General features: G+C 37.2%; 1 protein-coding gene and 2 pseudogenes across 11 annotated transcripts; 2 read left to right on the top strand and 1 right to left on the bottom strand.

Annotated features, from left to right (window-relative positions):
- Positions 1 to 11,294: 11,294 nt before the first annotated feature.
- LOC107781858 (uncharacterized) lies at positions 11,295 to 13,337 on the top strand (annotated as a pseudogene).
- A 972-nt stretch (positions 13,338 to 14,309) lies between these two features.
- Positions 14,310 to 21,291, top strand: LOC107781856 (U-box domain-containing protein 35-like; annotated as a pseudogene).
- On the bottom strand, positions 16,055 to 24,219 carry LOC107781855 (pentatricopeptide repeat-containing protein At3g42630). Of its 11 annotated transcripts, none has more exons than XM_075225489.1 (7): positions 24,076 to 24,219; positions 22,404 to 23,621; positions 21,825 to 21,897; positions 17,169 to 17,691; positions 16,815 to 17,082; positions 16,501 to 16,716; positions 16,055 to 16,408 (listed from the first exon to the last, which is right to left on the bottom strand). In XM_075225489.1, exons 1-2 carry the CDS (start codon positions 24,160 to 24,162, stop codon positions 22,464 to 22,466), a joined length of 1,245 nt encoding a protein of 414 aa, XP_075081590.1. In that variant the 5' UTR covers positions 24,163 to 24,219; the 3' UTR covers positions 16,055 to 16,408; positions 16,501 to 16,716; positions 16,815 to 17,082; positions 17,169 to 17,691; positions 21,825 to 21,897; positions 22,404 to 22,463. The 11 variants fall into 11 exon arrangements, with proteins under 11 accessions (XP_075081590.1, XP_075081593.1, XP_075081589.1 ...); XM_075225492.1 differs by having other exon boundaries at positions 17,309 to 17,691; XM_075225488.1 differs by having other exon boundaries at positions 21,825 to 21,894.
- Positions 24,220 to 25,821: the final 1,602 nt, after the last annotated feature.

The following is a 25,821-nucleotide window of genomic DNA, read 5'->3' as shown; positions in this document are numbered from 1 at the left end:
TGTATGCACACGCAGGATGGACCTGGAGGGATGGATCTGGTTCATGCCTGAGCTTCATTTATCAATCTTCAAAACTAACCTTTACTTGGGCCAACGGTAAGGAATTTCACTAAGGATATTTAAACTTTGATAAAGTCAATAAATCTTTTTAATAAATTGATAAAACGAAAAAATTTAAATCAATATGTACATATTTAGATAAATTATAAAAATACTTATACTAGATAGAACTAACAATTGTATAGATCAAAACTAACATAAATAAGTCAAAAAAAAACACTCTACTAATGAAAGCATAATTCAAATATATTTTAAGGCACTTTACTAGAAGAAAAATCACACGATACAAAATCATAACCCAAAGATATTTATAAGCAAATAAATAAAAGTTAAATATATTTTATATAGAGGTGGGAAAAAGATAAGAAATTTATAATGTTGTTATTTAGAGTTGGAACAAAAATATTCTATAGTTATTAGTGGTTTGGGTTGCCTTCCAAGTTTCAATTACCTTAATTTAATTATGGTTAGTTATTATATTTGGTTTGTGCTAGATTTTTCTTTTCAGTTTATTAAAAGTAAAAGTCAAAATTGTCTACTTTAGAGCTAATTTGAAGCCAAATCAGTACTACTCCGAAGAGGAGAAACAGAAGTAGAAGATAAGTATCCCAAATGTGTTTATATATTATTTTCAGCAACGAATTTGGGAAGAAGAGTATTCTGCCCGTTGATTTCAGCGTATTGTGAAGAGTAGACTGACAGTGTACCAACTCTATTTTCTAGGGACAGCACTTGCTTCCCCTAAATAAATATGCGGGAATATCATCTCTTTTTCTCCGCGGAATATGTGGGCAGTGATAGTACTTGAAAAAAAAGTTAGTACTTAATAAAATAAAGAAACGAATCGCATTTCCGAAAATCACGTTTGATCCAGTGATAGTACTTTCTTGAGTCCAAAACTTTTTTGATGTTATTTTGGACAAAAAACATTTTTCTATTGCTTAAAAAAGAAATTACATAAATGAGTAAAATGCAGTATTATACTGCGAATTACTTTAACGGAAATTAGTCCGTTAAAGTAAAACGCAGTACCATACTGTGTTTTACTTTAAAAAAAAAATTGTAATTCGCAGTACCATACTGCGTTTTATTTTAATTTTTTTTTTGTAATTCGCAGTATAATACTGCGTTTTACTTAAACGTATTATTATGCTGCGTTTTACTCTGGTTTTTGGCCCACCAATAATGAACTGACATAACAATAATTCAATACATAAAACGTAGTATTGTACTGCGTTTTACATTCGGACTTGCCTTATTTAAAGGCGTTTCAATTTTATGAAAATTCATTCAATCTTCAAACTTACGTTCATACTTCTCTCTTCTTCTTATCAATCATTTTTTTACAATGTCTGAAGTGGCAAAAATAAGGGTTTCACTATATTGGGGGGTGAGGTTGTGTTGGAGAATAACTCTGTGAGGTATAGCTCACCTCCACAATGTCATGTTAAATTGCCGCTTACTATGGAGTACGATAAATTGGTATTGTTGTTACGTAAAAAATGAATGAGAGGTGGCGTTCGGTTAACCTTAAAATAACCGGTAGATTTCTGTATTCAATGACACCGCAGGGGTTTGCTTATTATTCTGAGTTTAACATCGAGGATGATGAAACTCTTAGAGATTTTTTGCGGATTCCGGATGAATACAGGGAATTTATTGTAATAAAATTATTGGAAATGTACGTCAAGGTGGAAGACGTTCCCAATAATGAGGGCGTGCATAGTAGGGATAACCCCCAATCATCGGGTGGTTATTCTGGAGCAGTTTTTGCCGGACAGATTGCTGATGAAAGAGCTTGCCTTGATTTAAACTTGTCACCACCAGCGAATGAGCAGCCGCAAAATAATTTTCGACTTTATATAATCAACAAGACGACTAGTAAACTTCAATTCCGTGGGTGCTTTAGCGATGTTTATTTTATGTTTTTATTGGATTTGTATTAACACTCATATTTTTCATAGGGGGTACCGTCCGGATACGAATTTTACAAGTTATGACCCCGCCCCTAGTTGGAATATGTGTAGTTCTGGAGTATTGGACCACGATGGTCCATCCGGGGGTCATCAAAAACAAGCAAATATCCATCATGAAACGTCAAGACAGTACGACTTGTAAGTAAAGTGATATAGCTATATCTAAAGTATTTATCTAGTTGGGTATATTATTATTTTGTTATTTTTATGCAGTGAAAACGGGATTCTTGAAGCTCCTAACCTCACACATTTGCCCATAGACGACGTATTTACTCGTGATTTGGCAGATGCGCAGAGTCAGGAAGATGATAGTAATAATGACAACAATGCGGATGAGTCTGGGGATGACACACCCTTCCATGATGAGGGTGATGATGAGGAGGAAGTGAATGTTGAACCTGAGCTGACAAGGGAGCATGTTCCTCCACCTCCCGCTAGACCAAGAGTGTATGAGTCCCACGTGCCATTTCATGAGCGGAATATCCCCTACCTTGATAATTTGCCAAGCATGCCGAACGTGGATGCCCTCACAAGGGATGATGATGAATTTCGGTCAGCGATGTGGGATGAGTCTAGACCAGTGGTTCTGACAAAAGGAATGTATTTCCCTAATAAAACTCGCTTAATTAGGGCTGTAAAAATCTATAGTATAAGAGAGTGTTGTGAGATGACGGTAATTGAGTCAACTACGGAGAAATACAAGGTTGTATGTCGTAGAGACTTTATGGGTTGTCACTGGATGTTGCGTGCCATCAAGAAGAAATCAGGTTTGTGGAAAGTGGGTAAATTTATTAGCGAGCACAGATGTGAAATGGACACATACAATGAGAATCACTTCAACTTGGATGTGGACTTGATTTCTCTTGTCTTGATTCCATATTTGGAAGTGTCCATTAGGTTCAAGATTAAAGAGTGTATTACAGTCGTCCACCAGGAGTATGGTTGTACTATAACCAAAAGAAAGGCATATCTCGGTCGCAAACGTGTCTTTGAACTTATTTATGGCGACTGGGAAAGTCTTTTTCAAATCTGCCCAGGTACATGGCCGCACTGCAACACTTTAACCCCGGGACTGTTGTTGAATGGAGGCATGAGCGGAGTCCGGACAGACCCGAATATATTTTCAACTATGTGTTCTGGTCATTTAAACCAGCAATTGATGGTTTTGTGCATTGTCGTCCTGTTATTTCCATAGACGGTACTCATGTCTATGGAAAGTATGATATTAAGCTTTTGATTGCAGTTGTAGTAGATGCCAACGGGCAAATATTTCCACTAGCTTTTGCCATATGTGTCAATGAAAGTGAAGAGACATGGACGCTTTTTTTGAACCACTTGAAGCAGCACGTTGTCAAACAACGTTGAGGTATTTGTCTAATATCAGATCGGCATGGTGGTATTTTAAGTTCTGTACGTCACTTGCCTGAATGGCAGGAACCATATGCATACCACCGTTACTGTGTGCGTCACCTGAAGGCCAATTTCCAGAAGAAATATCCTGACAAGGCATTGCATGACTTAATGTGGATGGCTGCAACTGAGCACCAGCAGTGCAAATTCACGAGGCGCATGGAAGCGATCCGGCAATTAGAACCACGAGCCTATACTTGGTTGATGGGGCATGAGCTTCACATGTGGACATTGCATGCTGATGGCGGAAGATGATGGGGATCCCTCACTACAAACGTGTCGGAGTCATTCAACGGCTTGTTGAAGTCTGCCCGTGGACTTCTTGTCACTGCCATGGTCCGCATGACATTCAAATAGAGTGCGGAGAGGTTTGTTGAAAGGCATGCAGCTGCATCAGCATTGATGGACAGGGGTGTTCAATTTATGCCAATACCCATGAGAAGATTTGAAAGGTCCAGGAGGTGAGCACAGTGGCATTCATTTATTCAGTATGATCATGAACGGGGTGTTTTTGAAGTTAAGACCGCTATCCGTGGACACCGTGGGAATAATCTACAGACGGTGAATGAAAATAGAAGGTTATGCTCATGTGGGAAATGGACCATCTACCACATGCTGTGCGCACATGCGTTGAAGTGCTTTCAACAAGTTGGATATGGGGCACCAAACTATATTGATAGGCAATACAGTGTTGCTGCATACGTAGACACGTATAGTGGGAAGTTGCAACCATTAGGTGCTGAGCATTATTGGCCGCGGGAATCTTTTAAGATGGTATGTAACAAGGACTATTTGCGCAAGCTGCAAGTGCAAAAGAGAACACGTATACGGAACCAAATGGATGTTGGTGACACCGTTTATGCGCGTAAATGTGGCATATGCTCGCAAACAGGACACGACCGTCGTAAATGTCCTTCAGGTGGTGTGCGTGGCGGTGGTAATCCGGCTCCTGGTGCAAGTTCGTCGAATGTACCCAACTATCAAGGATACCCCTAGTCTTTTATTTTGGTATTGTTTTTTGTAATATGTGTTTGTACTTATGTATGTTGCAATATATATCAAATAAAATTATGTTCCACAATTTGGAATGAGTGAAGAAAAAGTTGTTTAATTGTAGGAAAATGTAAATAAAACATTACTACAGCAAAAACACAAACATAATATGCCAACATAATAAAAATACATGAAATATGAAAAATACACTAAACACATACATGCCAATGTTTAGTCCCGGTTGCCATTTATTCTCCGCTCCAACCACTTAAATCGTTCTTCCATTCGTTCTTTTTCTTCTTATACCTATTTTAGTTTCGCCTTCACCTCCGCAAGTTCCTGTTTATATTTTTCTTTTCGTTCCTTTTGTGTTTCACAATTCCATTGTGCTTTCCATTTTTCTTCTCCCACCTCCTTCAGTTTCGCCCTCATTTCTACAATAATTCTATCACTTTCTCTTTGTGTTTCCCGTTGGCATAAACACATATTATGAAGAAACTGCAGTTGTTCTCTGTAGCATTCCTGATAACATGGTTCATCAACCCATTCCTCAAAATCACAAATAGGCTCGCCGGGAACCTTGTATAACTGGTTCATACAGCACCAGTAGCGGCGTCCAACTTCACCACCGTCCCAACAATTTTGCATCGAGCATTCTTTTCCACAGTTGCACTTTGGTGGACGAAGAGGTTGAGCCATTTAATGAAATATTTGCTTTTAGTAAAAAAACCTTACTTTTAATGAAATATTTGCTTTTACTAATTTTTGAGCACACAAAATAACTACAATGATGCCGTTATTTATAGGCGAGACAAAATACATAAAGCGTGGTATAGTACTGCGTTTTATGGAGTTGTCTTGTCGTTCTGAAAAAGATGAAAACCATGTGAAAAAAGCTGGTTTATTGCAGAAAAATTTAATACATAAAGCGTGGTATAGTACTGTGTTTTATGGAGTTGTCTTGTCGTTCTGAAAAAGATGAAAACCATGTGAAAAAAGCTGACTTATTGCAGAAAAATTTAATACATAAAGCGTGGTATAGTACTGCGTTTTATGGAGTTGTCTTGTCGTTCTGAAAAAAGATGAAAACCATGTCAAAAAAGCTGGTTTATTGTAAAAAAATTTAATACATAAAGCGTGGTATAGTACTACGTTTTATGGAGTTGTCTTGTCGTTCTGAAAAAGATGAAAACCATGTGAAAAAAGCTGGTTTATTGCAGAAAAATTTAATACATAAAGCGTGGTATAGTACTGCGTTTTATGGAGTTGTCTTGTCGTTCTGAAAAAGATGAAACCATGTCAAAAAAGCTGATTTTTAGTTATCCTTTTTGCAGTAATGGTTTTAGTTCTACTGTTTGTTTTTGTGTTACGTTTGCAATGTTTGTGTTACTTGTGTACTGTTTAAGTAAAACTGATGTTCAAACGCAATTAAAATAAAAATATTGTTAAAAGATAATTGTTATCATTATTTACATAATGCACTATTTACACAAACTAAAAACCTAAGTAAGAGTGAGTCCTGCAGCCTGTGTGCTTCAGTGCTGCTGCTGGCCTGAGTCGCATCCCCTGTCGCTCGAGTACACTATCTGGATCATCATCATCAAACCTCCTCTTTATGTGAGGATGTGCAGCAGCATCGACACCACAGCTAGCAGGATCGGAAGAATAGGCCGTCGGGCCGTCAGCAACCTACAAAATAAGTACTAAACTTAGCAGGTGACAAAGTATATTTGTATTGTACGTGTTAAGTCAAAACATATATTCCCACCGTGGTCTCGTCGACCTCCTGAATATATGCATCTGTGGTGTCCTCATCAAAGCATGTAGTGGCCTCAAAGATGGGCTGGGACGAAGCCTTCATAAAAACCTTAAAAATTAATTAATGGCAGCTCATTAAGGAAAAGAAAACAAATTGAAATTTTAAAGTAATACAAACATACCTGCGCCTGTGGTAGATCCGCATCAACCGTCGGGGATGAGGCATAACTCAACCGGCGCCCGCCATCTACGTCCCGGGTGGGCCGATCCTCAACTGCGGTAGATGGGCATGCAAAGTACTGGTATACATCCCCATCGAATGTACCCGTGATCGACAATGCTCCTGACAGGGTGACCTGCGATGCTGGCAGAGATAGCTGAAGGCTGTACAAAGGCATGCTGCTAGAAGGCTCATCTTCCCGAGGTATATAACCCGGCTAATCATCTCCAAGCACCAAAACTCCAAAGTCCTCATCATGTCCCTCAATAGGTGGGTCGATAGGTGCCTCAACGCCCTCTTAATGGGGACCACCTCCTCACCGTCCCCCGCGACCCCGTGGGGTACCCCTACCTCGTGGGGCACCCCTCCCTCGTGACCTACCCCTGCCTCGTGGGACACCCCTACCCCGATGGTAGTCCTCTGGCACCGCATACTGAGCCTCGTGGTCCAACCTCGCGGCATCTCTCGCCTGAAACAGGGTCCGACGAGCCAACTGTGCCACCCGCCGGCCATAGTCAACGACTGCAGGGATGTCGGTATGCTGCTGTATCTCCTGTCCCAACTGGTAGAGGTGATGATGGCCAATAACCTGTGAAATATTTAAAACATTAATTAAATAACGCTATATCACAATTATACGATATTAATAAGCCAAAAAGCATACCAGTGCCTCGTGTCTCCCGGCGTATGGTCTGTAGCGCTCGCCAAGTACTTGAATGGGGTTCCCGATAATCAGTCAGGTGTGACGGCGGTACCATGACGCATACATATGAATAGTGGCCTCCTGGGTAAATGTAGGTGCTGGCGGAATACGGTCAACTCGGTGCTCCTCCCAAATAAGGACCTGCAGCTCTAGCCATTCCATATATATATCGTCCATCCTGGCACGGTCATCCCGCTGATAGTGTATAGCCACCCATCCAGGATCCCTAGGTATAGGCTGGGGACGGTTAAATTGGCGAAGCACACGCTCTGTGGCATGATACTCAACCATATCGAAGAAGATCATCGGGACGGAGGTGCTCCAAAGCATTCGATCGACTGAGCAATAAAAGGGCAGTTGAGCTACCAACTCGTCGCTGTATGGCGTCCAGATGAACTGCCAAATAATAACATAAAAGTGAGTATGCGCAACACAACTCAATTTAAAACAAGTAAGTGTAGGTACATATCTACCTGTCCATCCACCAGTATATCTAGCACATCCCTGATAAGGGGGAGATTATGATGAGCATCGGTCCCTCGGTAGTTCCCAATCCGGAGAATCCACCTAGAAGCTAGAGGGAGAAACGGATAAGCCTCACCAGGCGCAAGTGCTGGTAGAGGTGGCTGCAACGGCATGATCCGCTGCCAGGCCCAAACCTAAGATAAAAGGTTGATGTAAAATTTATGAGTCATTTCGACCATATAGAATTCGGAGAAATGAACAGAGTATTCGAAAATATTGTCACCTGTAGGAGGGGCAGAAAACCACATATGTCCACCGCTAGGCCCATGCTCGCCCGGCACATGCTCCTATACAGGTATGCGAGAACAGCAGCACCCCAACTGTACTGGGGTAAACCATCAGCTCTTGAAGATGATTGAGAAAGCGCATACTCACTTTACTCCCCGAAGTGTTCGGGAACAAGACACACCCGAAAAGCAGGAGCAGCGCCAACCGCGTGTACCTCTCAATATGGAGATCCCCCGTCTCGCCGGTAATGTCTGGGTGCAAAAATGCCATATGATCTCTGATGGCTGACAAAGCAACGCGACTGCCCCCAGCGTCACCCTGAGGTCTATAACCAGTAAAATGCATCATCATATCCAAAAATTGTGCACGCGTCATGGATCTAATGTACTGGGGCAGTGCTACGGCCCGTCCATCTACGCGCAGCCCGTACAAAACCTGAACATCCTCCAGCGTGATGGTGGCCTCTCCAGTGGGCAAGTGAAAAGTGTGCATCTTCGGTCGCCACCGCTCTACCAAGGCCGTTATGAGAGACCAATCAAGTTGCATCCGTCCAAGCTCAAAAATCGTATAGAAGCACGTAGCCTGTAGGCGCGCGACTACGCGGGCATGGAAAGGATGCTCCCCGATGAACTCCCACAAATCGTCAGGTCTCCTGGGGCGGAGAGGCTGCATCAGTAGTTGTCCCTCCCATACAAAGGAGGACCTACGGTTGCCCTGCAACACTAGTAGTTGATCTTCGGCAGGTCCGGGATGCGCAGGCGGAGGAAAGTCCATGTCGTCTACTATAATTTCAATATTTTTAGAATTGTGTGTGTTAGCTTAATAAATTAAATAATTAATTATGTTTAAAATTGGACTGATTAATTATGTATGGGTTCCAGGCTCGATATTTGAGGCCCGGTAGCACCGAGTTATCCTTAATTATTATGCGTGTTAATTTCAACATTTTTAGAATTGTGTGTGTTAGCTTAATAAATTAAATAATTAATTATGTTTAAAATTGGACTGATTAATTATGTATGGGTTCCAGGCTCGATATTTGAGGCCCGGTAGCACCGAGTTATCCTTAATTATTATGCGTGTTAATTTCAACATTTTTAGAATTGTGTGTGTTAGCTTAATAAATTAAATAATTAATTATGTTTAAAATTGGACTGAATAATTATGTATGGGTTCCAGGCTCGATATTTGAGGTCCGGTAGCACTGAGTTATCCTTAATTATTATGCGTGTTAATTTCAACATTTTTAGAATTGTGTGTGTTAGCTTAATAAATTAAATAATTAATTATGTTTAAAATTAGACTGAATAATTATGTATGGGTTCCAGGCTCGATATTTGAGGCCCGGTAGCACCGAGTTATCCTTAAATATTATGCGTGTTAATTTCAACATTTTTAGAATGGTGTGTATTAGCTTAATAAATTAAGTAATTAATTATGTTTAAAATTGGACTGAATAATTATGTATGGGTTTCAGGCTTGATATTTGAGGCCCGGTAGCACCGAGTTATCCTTAATTATTATGCGTGTTAATTTCAACATTTTTAGAATTGTGTGTGTTAGCTTAATAAATTAAATAATTAATTATGTTTAAAATTGTACTGATTAATTATGTATGGGTTCCAGGCTCGATATTTGAGTTAATTTTACAACATATATTAATTTGTTACTTTTGTAAGTTTATTGTTATAAATTAAATAATTAATTTTGTACAGTGTAATTGGATAGAGTTTGCAGTTACTACATACTTAAACTACATAGACTCTACGCTAAAAGGCTCTATATTTTACAACACTAAAAGACTCTATATTTTACTATGCTAAAAGGTTATTTATTTTACTACGTTAAAAGGTTAATATTACATATAAAAACAACTAACATAAAATACAAATATGAACAACAAACAAAATAAATAATATTAATTTTTTAACAATACAAATAATTTATCAAATTTTAACAATTTTTTGTACCAAAGCTAATAAATCAATCCGGGTATAAATAAGATACAAATTTAAACATAAACATAACACAAATTAACATGAAAACACATTAAACAATACAAATATGCATGTACTATACGAGTTTCGACATAAACAAAATCGAAATACCTTGATTTAAGTTTTTTGAATTTGATTGAAATCGAATTTTTGCACCCGAAAGAAGGAATCCAAAGTTTGTCTTGTATGTGGGACCTACACTCCTTGCTCTTTAGGTGACGGGTGGGCCGAAATTTTATTTTTTTTAAGTTTGTCGCGGGGTGGGGGAGGGGGGACCAGCAGAATCGGAATTTTTAAAAGAGGGGGCGTCGGTTCAGTGGTCCAAGGAAGAAGAAGGGGGTTTATTTTATTAAAGTTGTTCGCAGTATTATACTATGTTTTAAGTAAAACGCAGTATAATACTGCGAACAACTTTAATAAAATAGTTGGGCCCAGATTTTCGTATAAAACGCAATGTTATACTGCGAATTACAAAAAAAAAATTAAAGTAAAACGCAGTATGGTACTGCGTTTTACTTTAACGGACTAATTTCCGTTAAAGTAGTTCGCAGTATAGTACTGCGTTTTACTCATTTATGTAACTTTTTTTAAGCAGTAGAAAAGTATTTTTTGTCCAAAAAAAAATATCAAAAAAGTTTTGGACCCGTACTTTCTTCTTGCTTCTTTTAATAATGATATACTACATCCTTCGACGAATATGAATTTATTCCTATCGCATTTGTTTAATTTATTCAAGTAGTTTTTGCCTTGTAGTTGATAAGAAGGATAAATAAAACTAAATTGCAAATATGCTAAACAAAATAATATTCTCGATATCCATTTTATATAGCACACTTTTTTTTCTCTCAAAACTAATGACACATTTTCATATTTAAAAACACTTTTAACTTTAAATTTTTCATTTACCTCTCAATAAGATGGTGTATAGCCATACGAATGTTTGATTAAGACTTGTTTTAAATTACAAGCTCTAAATAAAACTTCTCCTTAATTTGTCGGATCAAATATTGTCATATAAAATAAATACGTAGAGAGTAAAAACTAAAAAGAAAAAGACAAACTAACAAAAAGTGAGTAGAGAAATTTTTGTGCCTTTTTTTTTTTTTTTTATCTTTTGTCTTTCAATTTTCTTAGCAAAACCACCTAACCCAAATTCTAAGAGCATAATGCATATAGTATTTTATCAAAGAGAAGAAACATTACACATTGAGGAATGCACACCTCCCTATATATATGGAGAAATCTGCGGAGGTCAAAATCCATTAATCAATATGGTCAACTTAAATAGAGTATTTCTAGATATCTGCGAGTATTAATTTAGTACACATTTTGAACTAACTCATAATCATGTGCAACTCCGTGTTAGATCTAAAACAAAGATATATAAACTTAATAAAAAAATAATTCTCATTTCGGAAATCATGCTTGATCTATAGAAGGTACTTTAATTTCTTCTTGCTTTCTACTATACACCAAGATTATATATCCTTTAGTACTCCATCTTCTTCTTCTTGATATTAAACTGTCAATGGGAAACCATCAAACCACTTTTTCGAGCAGTTTCCGATCTTCTAGCTGCATTCTTGTTTTTCTCTCTGCCGTATCATCCATTCCTCCCCTCTACTGGTCTTATTTCATTGGCTATGGCTATTGTCATCATGTCCAGAAGACAGTACATAACCATGTCCAAATGAACCAACAAAACGTACCAATTAATCTCCTTAACTACCCAAATGCTTGGAACAATCTTGTCTACTCATCAAAACCACCTCAAAGACTCCTTAAAGTTGCTCTCTTTGTCAAGAAATGGCCAGAAAAAAATCAGGCAGGAGGAATGGAACGACATGCACTAACACTCTATCTCGCCTTAGCCAAACGTGGCCACGAGATTCATATCTTCACAATATCGTCTTCATCTTCCACCAGCTCATCATCATCCTTTAATATGAGCAATCTCCATTTTCACTTCTCGAGACCTATGGCTTCTGGATCTATGGACCAAATTGTTGCTTGGAAGCAATTTCTAAGAGAGAGCGCAACTGCATCAAGGCCGTTTGATGTGATTCATACGGAGAGTGTATGGCTCAGGCTTACTAGACCAAATAACTTGAAAAATCTTGCAGTTAGCTGGCATGGAATTGCTTATGAGACCATACATTCTGATATCATACAGGAACTCGTACGAAATCCTGAAGATTCACAATCATCCGCATTTGTTGGTAAAATGATGAAGGTTGTTGAAGAGGTAAAGTTTTTTCAATATTATGCTCACCATGTTGCCACAAGTGATCATGTAGGAGATGTACTTAAGAGGATCTATATGATCCCAGAAGAACGCGTGCTTATCATTCTAAATGGTGTCAACGAAGAGATATTCAAGCCTGACATTTCAATGGGCAATGATTTTAGGTTAAAACTTGGTATCAGAGCAGATAAATCGAGGTCGTCCATAATCCTAGGGTTAGCTGGGAGGTTGGTTAAAGATAAAGGACACCCTTTAATGTTTGAAGCCTTGAAACAAATTTTCAAGGAGAACTCAACGTTCAGAGACAGTGTCATTGTTCTAATTGCTGGAAATGGTCCATGGGGTGATCGAAACAAAGAGCTGGGATCAAATTTGATGGTTTTGGGACCATTAGAAAGAGAAAGACTGGCAGGCTTCTATAATGCAATAGATGTATTTGTCCACCCGACTTTAAGAGCTCAAGGTTTGGATCAGGTCCCGTTGGAAGCAAACCTAGTTGGTAAGCCCGTGATGGCGACAAAACTGGCAAGCTTTACTGGTTCTATCATTGTTAGCAAAGAGATGGGGTATACATTTGCACCAACAGTTGGGGAACTAAAGAAAGCGTTGTATGAGGTTTGGGAGGACGGAAAAGAAATTCTGCAGCAGAAAGGGAGAGTTGCTAGGGAGAGGTTTGAAGTTATTTACTGCTACAAAAATGGCTGCCGCTTATGAAAGGCTATTTCTTTGTATCGCAAGTAGTGATGATGGAAAACAAGCAGCGAACCATGACCAAGACTATTGTATCTACCAACCGACCTCGTGATCGATCGGATACATCAAACCATACTAATTTATTAAAGCTAGGTCATATATAAATTAAGGTGAGAATGCGTATGAAGTATGATTTAGTGCTAAGAGTGATATATAATTGAAGACATGTGTCATGTATTCATTGAATTGATGCATTTTGATTAACTAGGCAAGTTAAAAGGAAACTGAATTGCTTGTATTGAACTTCCGCAGCATTATCTATACCCAGAGCAAGATTTTTTATCGTCCGGCAAAAACACATTGGTACAATTCTTTTCCTGTCAGATGAAACCCATAATACATATATTTGTACAGAATATTCCAACTAAAGTTGCAATACAAAAAGGTAAGTCTCCCTTTTCTCAATGAGTAAACCAATTTTCCTCCATGCTAAATGCACTCTACCATATTCACGGCAATAATATTTCGGTAATCAGAAACTCCTTTTTTCTTTTTCTTTTTTTTCTTGGTTAAATTTTTAAAAAAGGAAAGAAAAATTCAACAGTAAATTAAAATACTATCTTCCTTTGGAGTAGTAATTTATAATAATTGTTTCACAGCACAATCTTTAAATCCTTATCTTCCCCGTACAAACACCGCCCTTACCTGCCCTCCTAAGCTAGCCTTGGTTTTTCCAAATTAATTTATTATCCTTTTGTCACATATTATGCAGACACAATATTTAGGAGAGTTTAAAATTTTACACTTCGAGAGTCTATAATAAATACTTTACTCTTTCCAAGTAATCGGCACATGTTAGCATTAATATTGAAGAAACTCAAATTGCAAATGGATGGTCATGCCAATTGGCTTGAAGATTTTACCAAGACTATTAGCAAACTGCAAAGGTGTGATGATATAATTTTTATGTGTGATCTCATGAGTCAGTGGATAGTAAAAAAATTAGTATATAAATAAATAAATACGTAAATAAATAAAAGAGATATAGGAATGATTTGTAATTTAACCTTAAATTCTTTAGTGAACTATATGACATATAATAGTAACACTTCTGGTCTTGTAAATTCTCACGTATTTTATGTTCTATGCTATTGAACCTTTTAACTTGGAAAACAAAATCCCATCTATAAACTTATCGACGAATACCGCAAACTAATTCTCATTCTTTTTCTTTAGAAGAAAAAAAAAACCCATTCCCTCTCAATAGATTTTTTACCACGTTTTCTCAAGTCAATCTTTAAAGATAACCCCAGAACTCAGAATCTAAAATAAATATATATAGTTAACAACAGATGAAACAAATTTCTGGTCGAGCTTGATAAATGGGTAAATCTGCTAGAGCCTCCAAAAGAAATAGATATATACATTTAGATGTTTATGTGTGTATATATTGCATTTATATAAAAAGTAAATAGAGAGAGAGAGAGACAAAGATTTCAACAACAAATTTTAAAAGATATTGATTCTCTCAAAGAAGAGAAAAGGAGGAGAAAGAAAAAAACTAAACAAAGGAAAATCATAAAGGAACGTGGGACCTCAAAAGGGGCCCCCCTATATATATCTTGAAGAAAGGAAAGGGAAAAAAAGAGAGAAACAACAAGAATTGATTTTTTTGAATTAATTAGTTGAAGAGATTATATTATGATGATGAGCCAAAAGAGCAGTAGTGGAGAGAAAAAGGGGGAAGAAAAGGCAACAGTTGTAGCAATAGACAAAGATAAAGGAAGCCAACATGCGTTAAAATGGGCAGTTGATAATCTTCTTGGCAAAGGCAAAACTGTTACTCTTCTCCATGTTAGACTCAGACCTTCTAATTCCCTTCCTAATGCAGGTTTCTTTTTTATTTTCTTCTGCCTCTTTTTTACCTTTATGAAAATCTTATTTATTTTCAGGAGATAATGTTGTTTTTCTAAAGCTTTTCTCCTTAATTTTGTGGGGTTGAGGAGAAGATTAATTGCGTTCTTTTTGGTTGATGCATAATTGATGCTATCCAAAAGTATGCACAGAATATTTGTTAGTTTAATAAGGTTAATTCCATTTCCTGTGCTAGCTATAGTTTGAAGGGGATGTAGGGTTCTTCTATGTTTGCACGTACTCACATGCAAACCATGCACAGCTAATTGCATATTGTTTCTCTTCAAATGTCGAGCAATTTTAATCATATTGTTAATTTTGTGCTTTTGTTCTCCTCCTTTCTGAGTTTAATCATATTCACATTGTTCTTGAAAGCCAAATAGTTAATGAGGTTATAATTCTAGCTCCAATTTGGCATTTATTTATCGGGGCAATCCATTCAGATCTTTTCTCGTCCATTTTAAATTTTTCATGAATTCTCTCTTCTGTTAAATGGTACTCCCTCTATCTTAATTTATGTAGTGTAATTGACGGGCAAATAACAAAAGAATGAAAAACCTTTGGAACTAGTCATTCTAAATATAGCAAGCAGTGCCGACTTAACCCCCAAAAGCATAAGCTTTAGGCCCCAACAAATTGATCCTATCATTAATCACATAGTTGAATATTTTATGGTTGAGGTAATTATGATGAAAAAATAGATAATTAAATTAGTAGTTACTTGCTTCTTCTCCAATTACTTGAATCAATTTTGTTTCAACTCTTTCTACAATATTTTTATCCTATAAGAGCCTCTATAGATACGCTTAGCTAATTAAAATTAAACATGAAATGTATATAAAAATTTTATTTAATAAAATTTTTGATTGGTTAAATGAATTGGTTACATTGTCTAATGAAAAAGAAATATCCTAAGAAATTGATTATAAAAATATTGACAACTTTTTATCTTAAAAATCTAAAAGAATAAACTTCAAACAAAAATGCATACAAAATGTTTTATTAAATAAGCTTAATCCTCTTATTAAAACTTAGCTTTAGGCCACCGACTCCATTGAGCCGCCCCTGATGCTAAGAGATGTATGTGACAAAAGCACAACATTAAAAGTAAAATAAGAAGTTTAAAGTTAAAGTGTTTTCAAATACATATAAAGTATCATTCATTTATAGAACGAACTAACAAGGAAATATTGTTATATATAAAGGAACGGGAATGGAAGGAGTATCCTATTTCTGTTTTTGGATGAAATCTTTCATTATATCCTTGTCTACAGAACAACCCAATGAGTGAGTTGCCATGAAATGTAACCCAGATTCAATTCTTCCCAAATATTGGAACAGCAACTTCAAAATGGAAGTACATTTCTCCATAGAAAATGCCATGAAGTATTTTTAGTTGATAAGAGGTCTCTGTCTTGGCTTAAAAAATGACGGATCCGAGATTTAAACTTGATAGTTTCAATTTTTAAAGTTCTAAGCACAGAACTTATTGAACTCATAATCTAATATTTGTTAAAACTTCACTGATTTTTTACATATATATCTATGTTGTATATCGAAATACTGGGTTTAGTTGAACCTTGCTCAAAACCTACATCCGCCACAGGCTTCAACCGTGCATTCCATTCTATCCACTACCTCCAAAGAAAAGAAAATATGGATACGTTCAAAGCATTTTTTATGTACCTGGAACAACGTTTATTTTTCAGATGTTAATGACGGAACTCCCAGAGTATATAGGAGTGATCCTGATAGTCAAGCAAAGGAATTGTTCTTACCCTTTCGTTGCTTCTGCAACCGCAAGAATGTAAGTGTCTGCTATTTCTTACTCATTCTTCATCGCATTCTTGCAAACGTACTTCCATTTTCTGAATCAGTGTTTCTCCCTTTGTCGTAGATCCACGTCAATGAAGTTGTAATTGAAGGCATAGACATAGCAAACTCCATAAGTGACTATGTAGCAGCCAATGTCACAGAGAATCTGGTGGTAGGAGCTGCATCAAGGAATGGTTTCGTTAGCAGGTACTTTTTATTATTCCCAATAAGCTGTAGTATTCACAAATATTGCACTATTCCATATCTGGCTACTTACAACACTTAGACTCAGAAGATTCAAGACGATGGACGTTCCAAGCTCTGTCTCCAAAACTGCACCTGGCTTTTGTACAGTTTATGTGATCGCCAAAGGCAAAGTTCTATCAATACGTAATGCATCTGCTCCTGTCCCCAATCCACCCCCTTCCCTGCTGCAGAATCAGACCAGCTCCTCTCTTGGTGCTAAGCTTGGCTTCATTGAGGCACGTTATGCACCAAGCAACGACTCAAGAGGTCTGCTTTCCCCTAGTGTATTGCATTAATTTCTGTCAATAAAACAATAATATTGTTAAAAGAGGTTTAACCTGTCCTATTTCAACAGGAAGTATGGCTGATAGGTCACCGTACGCACCACGAAGTTCAACTGAAGATTCAGATTTCATCAAGTAAGTTTTTCAGACAATCAAGAAAGGGACAATACTTTATGCAGTATATAAGAGGAACTGCAAAATTTACTACTCGAAAGGGTTGATTAGCATAGAACAACTCAACTTTTATGTCTCTCTTTCAACAGGTCCCCATTCAACAGAGGTAAACCTGTAAACAGATCATATGGAGACCTCTCAGTGGCAGAATCTGACATATCATTTGTGAGCTCTAATCGTCCAAGCTCAGATCGTACATTTCCAATCTCCTCTGATAGTTACGATTTGGGTCTTCCCCCTCGGCTTTCAAACAGCTCAGACACAGATAATAGATTTTCTGCTCCTCGACTTTCAAACAGCTCAGAAACAGATAGCAGATTAAGCTTTGGATCATCATTCTCAGCAACCAGGTTATCTGAAGTTAATGCCTTTTCATCAAATTCTTTCGACAGTGCCAATGGATCAACCAACAACCTGGTATGTCCCAAGTTACAGTAATATCTGCAAAATCTGTGAAGACACACTAGATACAATTATCACACAAGCAATCTAAGTTTAACAAAATAACGCCAAGAAAAATATAGGAAAATAAATATGGTGCAACAAACTTTAAAAATTTTAACCAAGCACAAAATCAGTTTTATAACTTTAACTCATCTTGGTCAAAAGTCTTTTGCTGGAAGTTATCCTCCTCATGCTACTAGAAAATGCATTTCATCACTTTCTTTTCTTATGGTGGTTTTGTTATTTAAGCTTTCCTATGTTTCACTAAAGCTGTGAGAGCGAAAGGTTTCTTTTACAACTATAACCACCAAATACAGAAGATTCATGATAAACATTTCTCTAATGTAGGAAGACATTGAAGCAGAGATGAGAAGACTCAAGCAGGAGCTCAAGCAGACCATGGACATGTACAGCACAGCATGCAAGGAAGCACTTTCAGCAAAGCATAAGGTATTAATTTGAGGTGGTGAAAAATTCTGATGTCACACCAAAATGGTACTTTGTATCAAAGTATAGTACATTAGTGTACCAGAATATGTTGGAAAGTACCTCTCTTGCATACTGGAATCTAGCCTAAGTTTATTCATGCAGGCATTGGAACTTCACCGCTGGAAAGTAGAAGAAGAACAAAGATTAGAAGAGGCACGATTAGCCGAGGAAGCAGCACTGGCTATTGCAGAGAAAGAAAAAGCTAAGTGCAAGGCAGCCCTTGAAGCTGCAGAAGAGGCACAGAGGATAGCCGAACGGGAGGCACAGAGAAGAATCACTGCAGAAAGGAGGGCACTAAAAGAAGCTGAAGAGAAGAAGAAGGTATTAGATGCCCTTGCACAAAGTGATTGCCGCTACCGTAAGTATACAATAGAGGAGATTGAAGCAGCAACGGAAAACTTTGCAGCATCTCGTAAAATTGGGGAAGGTGGATACGGGCCGGTATATAAGTGTTACTTGGATCACACGCAGGTTGCAATTAAGGTTCTTCGTCCTGACGCAGCTCAAGGAAGGTCACAGTTTCAGCAAGAGGTATGTGAATAGAAGAATCCTTCCTTTGGTAAAAGAAAGTAACTGTGTGAACACAATTAGGGAACATATGTGAGCTGTTTATCTTGCAGAAAATAGGATATAAATGTCGTGCTGTAGAATTCTAGCATCATGGTTCACGACCACTAAGCATCTTATTAAATGTGTGTCTTTCTTCGACCAAACTACTCAGAGCTCAACAAACAAAATGTGAGAATTAGGAACTACAGAGTCTCTCTACTTGCATATAATACAATATTGACCACGCCACACCACCACCACCACCCTCCCCCCAAGAAAAGCAATACCAACAAAATCCAATCAGTCATACTGTAGTCCCAAAAAGGTTAGATTTTCTCATGCTCCTTTTCATTTGCTCTGATGCAGGTTGAAGTTCTAAGCTGCATAAGGCATCCAAATATGGTTCTTCTACTTGGAGCCTGCCCTGAATTTGGCTGCCTAGTTTATGAGTACATGGCCAATGGGAGCTTAGATGATCGCCTCTTCCGAAGAGGAAACACTCCAGTTCTTCCTTGGCAACTAAGATTCCGTATAGCTGCAGAGGTAGGTACTAGCCTCCTTTTTCTTCACCAGACCAAGCCAGAACCTCTAGTGCACCGGGATCTGAAACCTGGCAACATTTTGCTTGACCGCAATTATGTAAGCAAGATCAGTGATGTTGGTTTAGCTAGGCTTGTACCCCCTTCTGTAGCTGACTCCGTGACACAGTATCGAATGACATCAACAGCGGGAACATTTTGTTACATAGACCCTGAATATCAACAAACTGGGATGTTGGGAACAAAATCTGATATATACTCATTTGGAATAATGCTTCTGCAAATAATTACAGCCAGACCTCCAATGGGTTTGACCCACCATGTTGAGAGGGCAATTGAGAAAGGCACTTTTGCTGAGATGCTTGATCCGGTAGTTCCTGACTGGCCTGTTGAAGAGGCTTTGACGTTTGCCAAGTTAGCACTCAAGTGTGCCGAACTCAGGCGTAAAGATCGACCAGACCTTGGCACTGTTGTGTTGCCTGAACTTAACAGGTTACGTTTACTCGCTGAAGAAGCAATGCCACAAATGCCTTTTGGAAGCAGCCCAAAAACTCCATCTAGTGAAAGTCGATCTAGCTCTCAAGTAAGTGAACTAGAAGGCTAAGAGTAATAAGAACATCTTTTTTAATATAAGAACATCTTTTTTGATAAAGTTATCAAATCTTTTAACAAATTAAAAACAGTTTCAACTTCAAGAAAATAGCATGAAAATGCTACAGGCGGAAGAATGTTAGCGATGTTGATTGGCATACCCACCCTGAAGAAGAAACCTTCAAACACATAACAAGTCATGATTTTTTGCAGGTAATTTCAGGATATGATAGCAGTAAAAGCCGCTCAACCAATCCCTTTTCATCAGATGCAACATCAAGTGGATAACAAGAATATTCAAAATTCAAAGAGGCTGGAAGAAGCAAGATATTGGCAAGATGATGTTGACACCAAAGATGCCACAAGTGATTTCTTTAATTTAGTTCATCTTCTAGGATATAGCTAAAGACGGCTGGTTTCATCCAGCTTCCAGTTGTTATTTATTTCTGCAAAAAGAAAATGATGCTTTAACTAAACTATGTTCATAAATATTGACAGACTTCTGACACCATGTTTCCGTTAGCTTTAGTTAAAGTTCTTTTCCGTTAAGATCCAATATAAGAAAGGTCATGTGGTATGAGAAGCACTATAAAAATTAAGGAATAGGGATTTCCTGTCCTCATTAGCTCGGACCAAGTAAATTTGGCAGGTTAACAAGTTGGTGACAATTGATAAAATCCAAGAATTCCTCCATTACCATAAAGAATGTCTGACATCTCACTTTGCTTCGCAAACCTTATCATATTGAAATTCCACCTATAACTCATGGTACATACCCTTCTGACAACTCAGATATTTTCTTCTCTAAACTCTATTTTGACCACTCATTTATTGGCCCATAGACTCCCACAAAGCCTCTCGAATATGCTGCCTATACTTATAAAGACTACTGTAGTGGAGAAATTCCTCTTTTTCCTATCCCCCTATTCCAGCTTCCCCCCGTCCCATAACACCAAAATTTAGCCAGCTCTCAGTTGGAATCATTTCTTTTCTCACGTATCTCCTTCTCCACATGCACCTGATATCTTATGCGGGTAACTTCTCCCGTTTTATTTCTTGTATACATTACTGCCCCTGTTGCCTATCCCCTCAATTCCACCTAGGTGATGGCCCCACTGCTCAGGTCATTTACCCCTCTCACATTGCATGAAATTATCTTAAAGTTCATAAGACTCTCTACACTCTCCTCAAGTATCTCTTGCCTCCTCCCACTCTAAATATTTCCTAAGTGAATCATAATTGATAGAGCATTCCAAATTCATTAACTCCCTCATCTTTTATGGTTTCAACCTCAAAATGTCTTCCACTGCTAGCTTCACACCATCTTTGTTGCATCTCATAAGAGAGTTATATTGTCCTCTCCTCGAAACTTCCGAAGGACACCCAAGAATTCTTCGGAAATCCAAGATTTGTTTCTCCGCCCACTCTGATATTTTACTCTCCTCCAACAACCACCCCCCAAACACGCACACACACACACATACACAACCCGCCCTTCCCAAAAATTCTTTTTACCCTCTTTTCAAATACTAGATTGATATCAGTTTAAATTGAGCACGATATAGATAGTGAAGAATAATATTGCTGACCCCAACTAGATTAGTATTGACGCATAATTGTTGTTGGTATATCAAGGTATAATATCTTTCTTTTGCAGAGAGAATTACTCTTTTTCTCCAAGGATAATGAATGCACTTAAAGACACTTCATTGAAAGAAGTATTCTTTACTTCCATATTGTTGATGCATACCGCATCTTTTGTAAAATTCCAGGACAGAAATGGACATGACCGTTCTTAAAATAAGACTTAAGACATCATATCTCCTTTTGATAATGCTTAAAGCACCATATCTCCTTCTTCCATGTATTCACTTTTTAGGTGTTACTAATACTCAGGTGTAAGTCCACCTAATACACTAAGGCAGATTTTGTGTCCATATATATATGTCACAGAACTGCCCTTCCACATACCTGCTGGAGTTTGTCTTCTTTCAGGTTACTAATCTTTAGTGTCCATTTGATTTTCTGTTAGCTTCGGTATCTGCTGCACCACGGGCAAAACGCAACAGCAAGAACAAAGAGTTTAAGCAAACATTAGAACAGAGAACAGTAACCAAGCAACTAAACTGTGCCACTCAGGTGAACTAACTGAAATGAGCTGGACAAGAATGTGGCAAAGAAAAAGCACAAATGACGATCTAAAGAAAAAGAGAAAAAAGAAAAAGAAAGAATTGTAAACAGCAGCTTTCAGTTATATCCTTTCTGATAAAATCAGTGAACGGGGAGCTGCAGCCAGTGGCCGATAAAACACTTGTACCAGAGTATCTGAAGAACTAGAGAGAGAGAGAGAGAGAGAGACAGATATATAGAATAAAATATTCCAATCTTGTTAGGATCAAATCATGTTTAATAAACTGTATCTGTTTCACATATTATGGCATACTTCGCAACATGTCTGAGGTGGATATTAATGTCTCACATATCAGAAGTTACTTATTCACATTCGTGAAGTTAAATTAGCATTCGGTAAGCAAGGATGAGCATGCTTACTTGTTCAAATAACTGTGCACAATGTAATTGCGCAGAACTTCCAGATCATGCTATTCATCATCAGTAGTTCCAAAATATTTGATTACGGCGAACGCATTTCTTGAGATAGATTGTGATAAGCTCCTCATATGTCCAATTCTTTTTCTTACTGAACTCCAAACGTGCCTCTGAGCTCAAGTGGAAATCCCCTTTCCCCATGGCCTCAAACACAAGGGGTTCTGTTGCTATTGTAACACAATCATATGTATTCAATTTCTGTAAAGCAAAATCCAAATTTCGTCCCAGACTCCTATCCAAGTATGCATCAACAACAGAACCGTAAGTCACAAGATCGGGAACTACCTTCTCATGCTTCATATGTTCAAGTGTTACATGCAGATCCCAAAACAATGACATTTTTGAAAACGCCAAAGCTCTAATATTGAAAGTAGTAAGATCAGGAAAAAATCCACTTTCTACCATTCTCACAAATTCTCTCTGCAAACTTTTCATTTTGAAGTTGGCAGCATAAGAAAGAAGTAACAGGTTCCATAGGAGATTTCCCACATTTCTCCGACAAAGGCCCACATCTCTTACAAACTGACCTAAACTATAAAACTTCTCTTTCTTGAGATAAGCCAAGGAGATCGACCTGATCGCTTCTTCCTCTATAAGAATACTTGACATCTTAAGACGGCCATATGCAACTTCCATTTCACTCAGCGTACCAAAATTGCTGTAGTATATAACATAAGCATTTCCGGTAGCAGAATCAACAGGGAATCCCATGGAAACCATCTGTTTCAACATAATTTCCATCAATTCAAGCTGTCCTTTCATTCCAAAACGAGAGATAACCCGAGCATAAATATCAGGAAGCAGGTCGGAATTTTTCAACTTAATTTGATGCAATATTCTAACAGCGACATCTATATATCCATTGCAGCCACAGATATCAATCAGTTTTACAATTACACGAACATCTGGCAGAAATGAACTGATTAAAATTTCATCCCAAACAGCTAATGCTTTGACAAATAAACCATTACTGGCATAGCATAGCATCAGTGCTGACAAGGTAGAGTTATCAGGTATAAAACCTTCAGATTTCATATCAAGGAAAAGCCTTTCAGCCGGAAAAGGCAATTTTTTCCTAGTTAAGCCCAGTATCTGTGAAGCACAATCTGCAAAAGTACCATGTTGATTAATATTTCCTCCCTGTTTCTTGCGCCACGGTCTCTGCAATCAGCACAGCATACAACTTCCGTGTAAGGGCAACATTATGAAACTATTGATCATATCTAAGGGGTTATTAGAGTCAGGGACGGATGCAACATAGACTCAGTATTTCTTACACGAACATAGAATTTGTGAAAAAAAAACATTACAATTTTAACAAATAAGTCCTAGACGTGTGGCTATAAATATCTCTAAAATTGTTTCTAAGTTTAAAGTTAAATTGTTTCTAAATATAAAAAACACAAAAAAAGTAAAGTATGTCACGTAAATTGGGATAACATAAAGGTTCAAAATTAGATCATGAATACGCTGATTCGGATGGGTAAACTACAAAATTAAAACTTTCCTTGTTTACTTAAACCAAAGGTGTCTAGACTATTTTGCTTCTATAAAGTGAAGGGTATCTCATTTTCTAGAATTTTCTAGCCAAGATGGATAGTAGTGAAAATTGTACCTTTTCTGCAGAAGACTGATACCAAAAGGTACTTGGTTTTGGAGTTGCCGATGCGAAGGCTGTGGACACAACTAACCCAACTGCCATAGCTGACTATCAAGGGCGGCTCTAGGGCAAGGCAACCCAAATAATTAAGGCCCCCAAAATAAAAAGTTCTATTATATTATTATATAATATATATATACTCCATAATTTTATATTTATATAATTATTAATAAAAGATTTCAAATTTTAATAATTTTTAATATTTGGTAGACGTAAGATTGAGTGAGTTAATTGGAAAAAAAATTCCCACTAAATTAAATAATATATTTACCTTCTCATCAATTTTATTTTTCTTTCTTTATGTATAGTTTTTTTCATGGTTATTACGATTTTACGTTCTAAGTTCAACTCCAATTCTCTAAATTAACTATAACTATTTCTTTTGGTCACATTTGATTGAACCACATACCAGAAAGCAAGTTCTTTTGTGTCTCACTTTTTTAACTAAGAAATCCCCGAGGCAAATGTCGCAAGGTTCAAAATATGATGAATAATGGGCTCACCATTTACCATTTTCACTTAAGGGGAAAATTCAATACCATATGACGCGTGCCTAACTCATACATCATGAGTTGTGCACCCACCACTATATCAAAGTCATGTAGGTTTTTTTTGTATCTCAGTATTATATGAATTTTATAAAAGACGTTTCGCGGTCTTTTTAATATATTTTGGTTTAGGCCACCAGTTTTGTTGAGCCGCTCCTCATTGACAATCAACAATTATTTACAGATTACTGCCCCACTATAAACGTACTGTTCAACCAGCTTCATTCACATTTGGTAACTGAATGACAAACTCGCTGCCTTTAATGCTCTTGTCATTGTTGTCTTATTTTAAGTGAGACTCTATAAATTTTATTGAGAATGTCAGGGGCGGATATGTGGCTCTAGTATGAGACTAGTAAAGCCTTGATTTACGTCCCCAGAATTTTTAATAATGAATTTTATAACTTTATTTCAAATTAGACAATATTAATGTTTGTAGAAAAAATAATAAAGTACAAAAAAATTGTAAAAAGGTAAGAAAGGTGTCTACTCTTAAACAGCAAAAGTATTTTTAAAACTTTGAATTAAACTACTTAAATCTTCATATTAGTAAATATATTTTCTACAACAATATCAAAGGTAACATATTGCAAATACATGTCTAATATCTCATTTATTTAAATTTTCCTTTTCTAATATAAATAATTATATTACTATGTGAAGTTAAAGACTGTCATTTTAAGAACATATGCTATAAACAGCAAGTATGAAAAAAATGGCAAGATTAATCTTTTTTGTATATATGTGTGTATACGTACTAATAAAAAATGTATAAGGCCTCTTATTAAAGTTTGGCTTTAGGCCACCAATTTTACGGAGCCGCCCTTGCTGAGTCCTTACTAGCTCTGCCGCACAGTGCTCATGCCCGCTAAACTAAAATCGGGGTTGCATTTCCCGGAGTGCACGAATAGCCGCTTTTTAGGGTCATATTTTTAAAGAATAGCCAATATGTACAAGGCATTTAAAGTTTAGCTGTATAATTTGAAGTTTCCACCAAGTTTTGGTACAACAATTCAAACGAACTCCAAAGTATCAATATGGTCGTTACGTATTGTATGTGTGGTATTGTTATTTTAAATATAATATTTATTTAAATTTTATTGTACTATATCATTAAATCAGTTGTTATGTAATGATGAAAAGTGTAACGGCG

The sequence above is a fragment of the Nicotiana tabacum genome, chromosome 11 (genome assembly GCF_000715075.1).
Source record: "Nicotiana tabacum cultivar K326 chromosome 11, ASM71507v2, whole genome shotgun sequence".
NCBI classification, from domain to species: Eukaryota; Viridiplantae; Streptophyta; class Magnoliopsida; order Solanales; family Solanaceae; genus Nicotiana; species Nicotiana tabacum.
Note: the sequence above shows the minus strand (reverse complement) of the source record. Positions and strands in the feature narration are given on the sequence as shown.

Excerpts from the sequence above, each read along its gene's own strand:
- LOC107781855 (XM_016602655.2), bottom strand. The coding sequence starts at position 24,162 with ATGGCAGTTGGGTTAGTTGTGTCCACAGCCTTCGCATCGGCAACTCCA. Across the intron at positions 23,622-24,075 it reads ATCAGTCTTCTGCAGAAAAG|AGACCGTGGCGCAAGAAACA; the intron begins GTACAATTTTCA and ends TGCTGATTGCAG.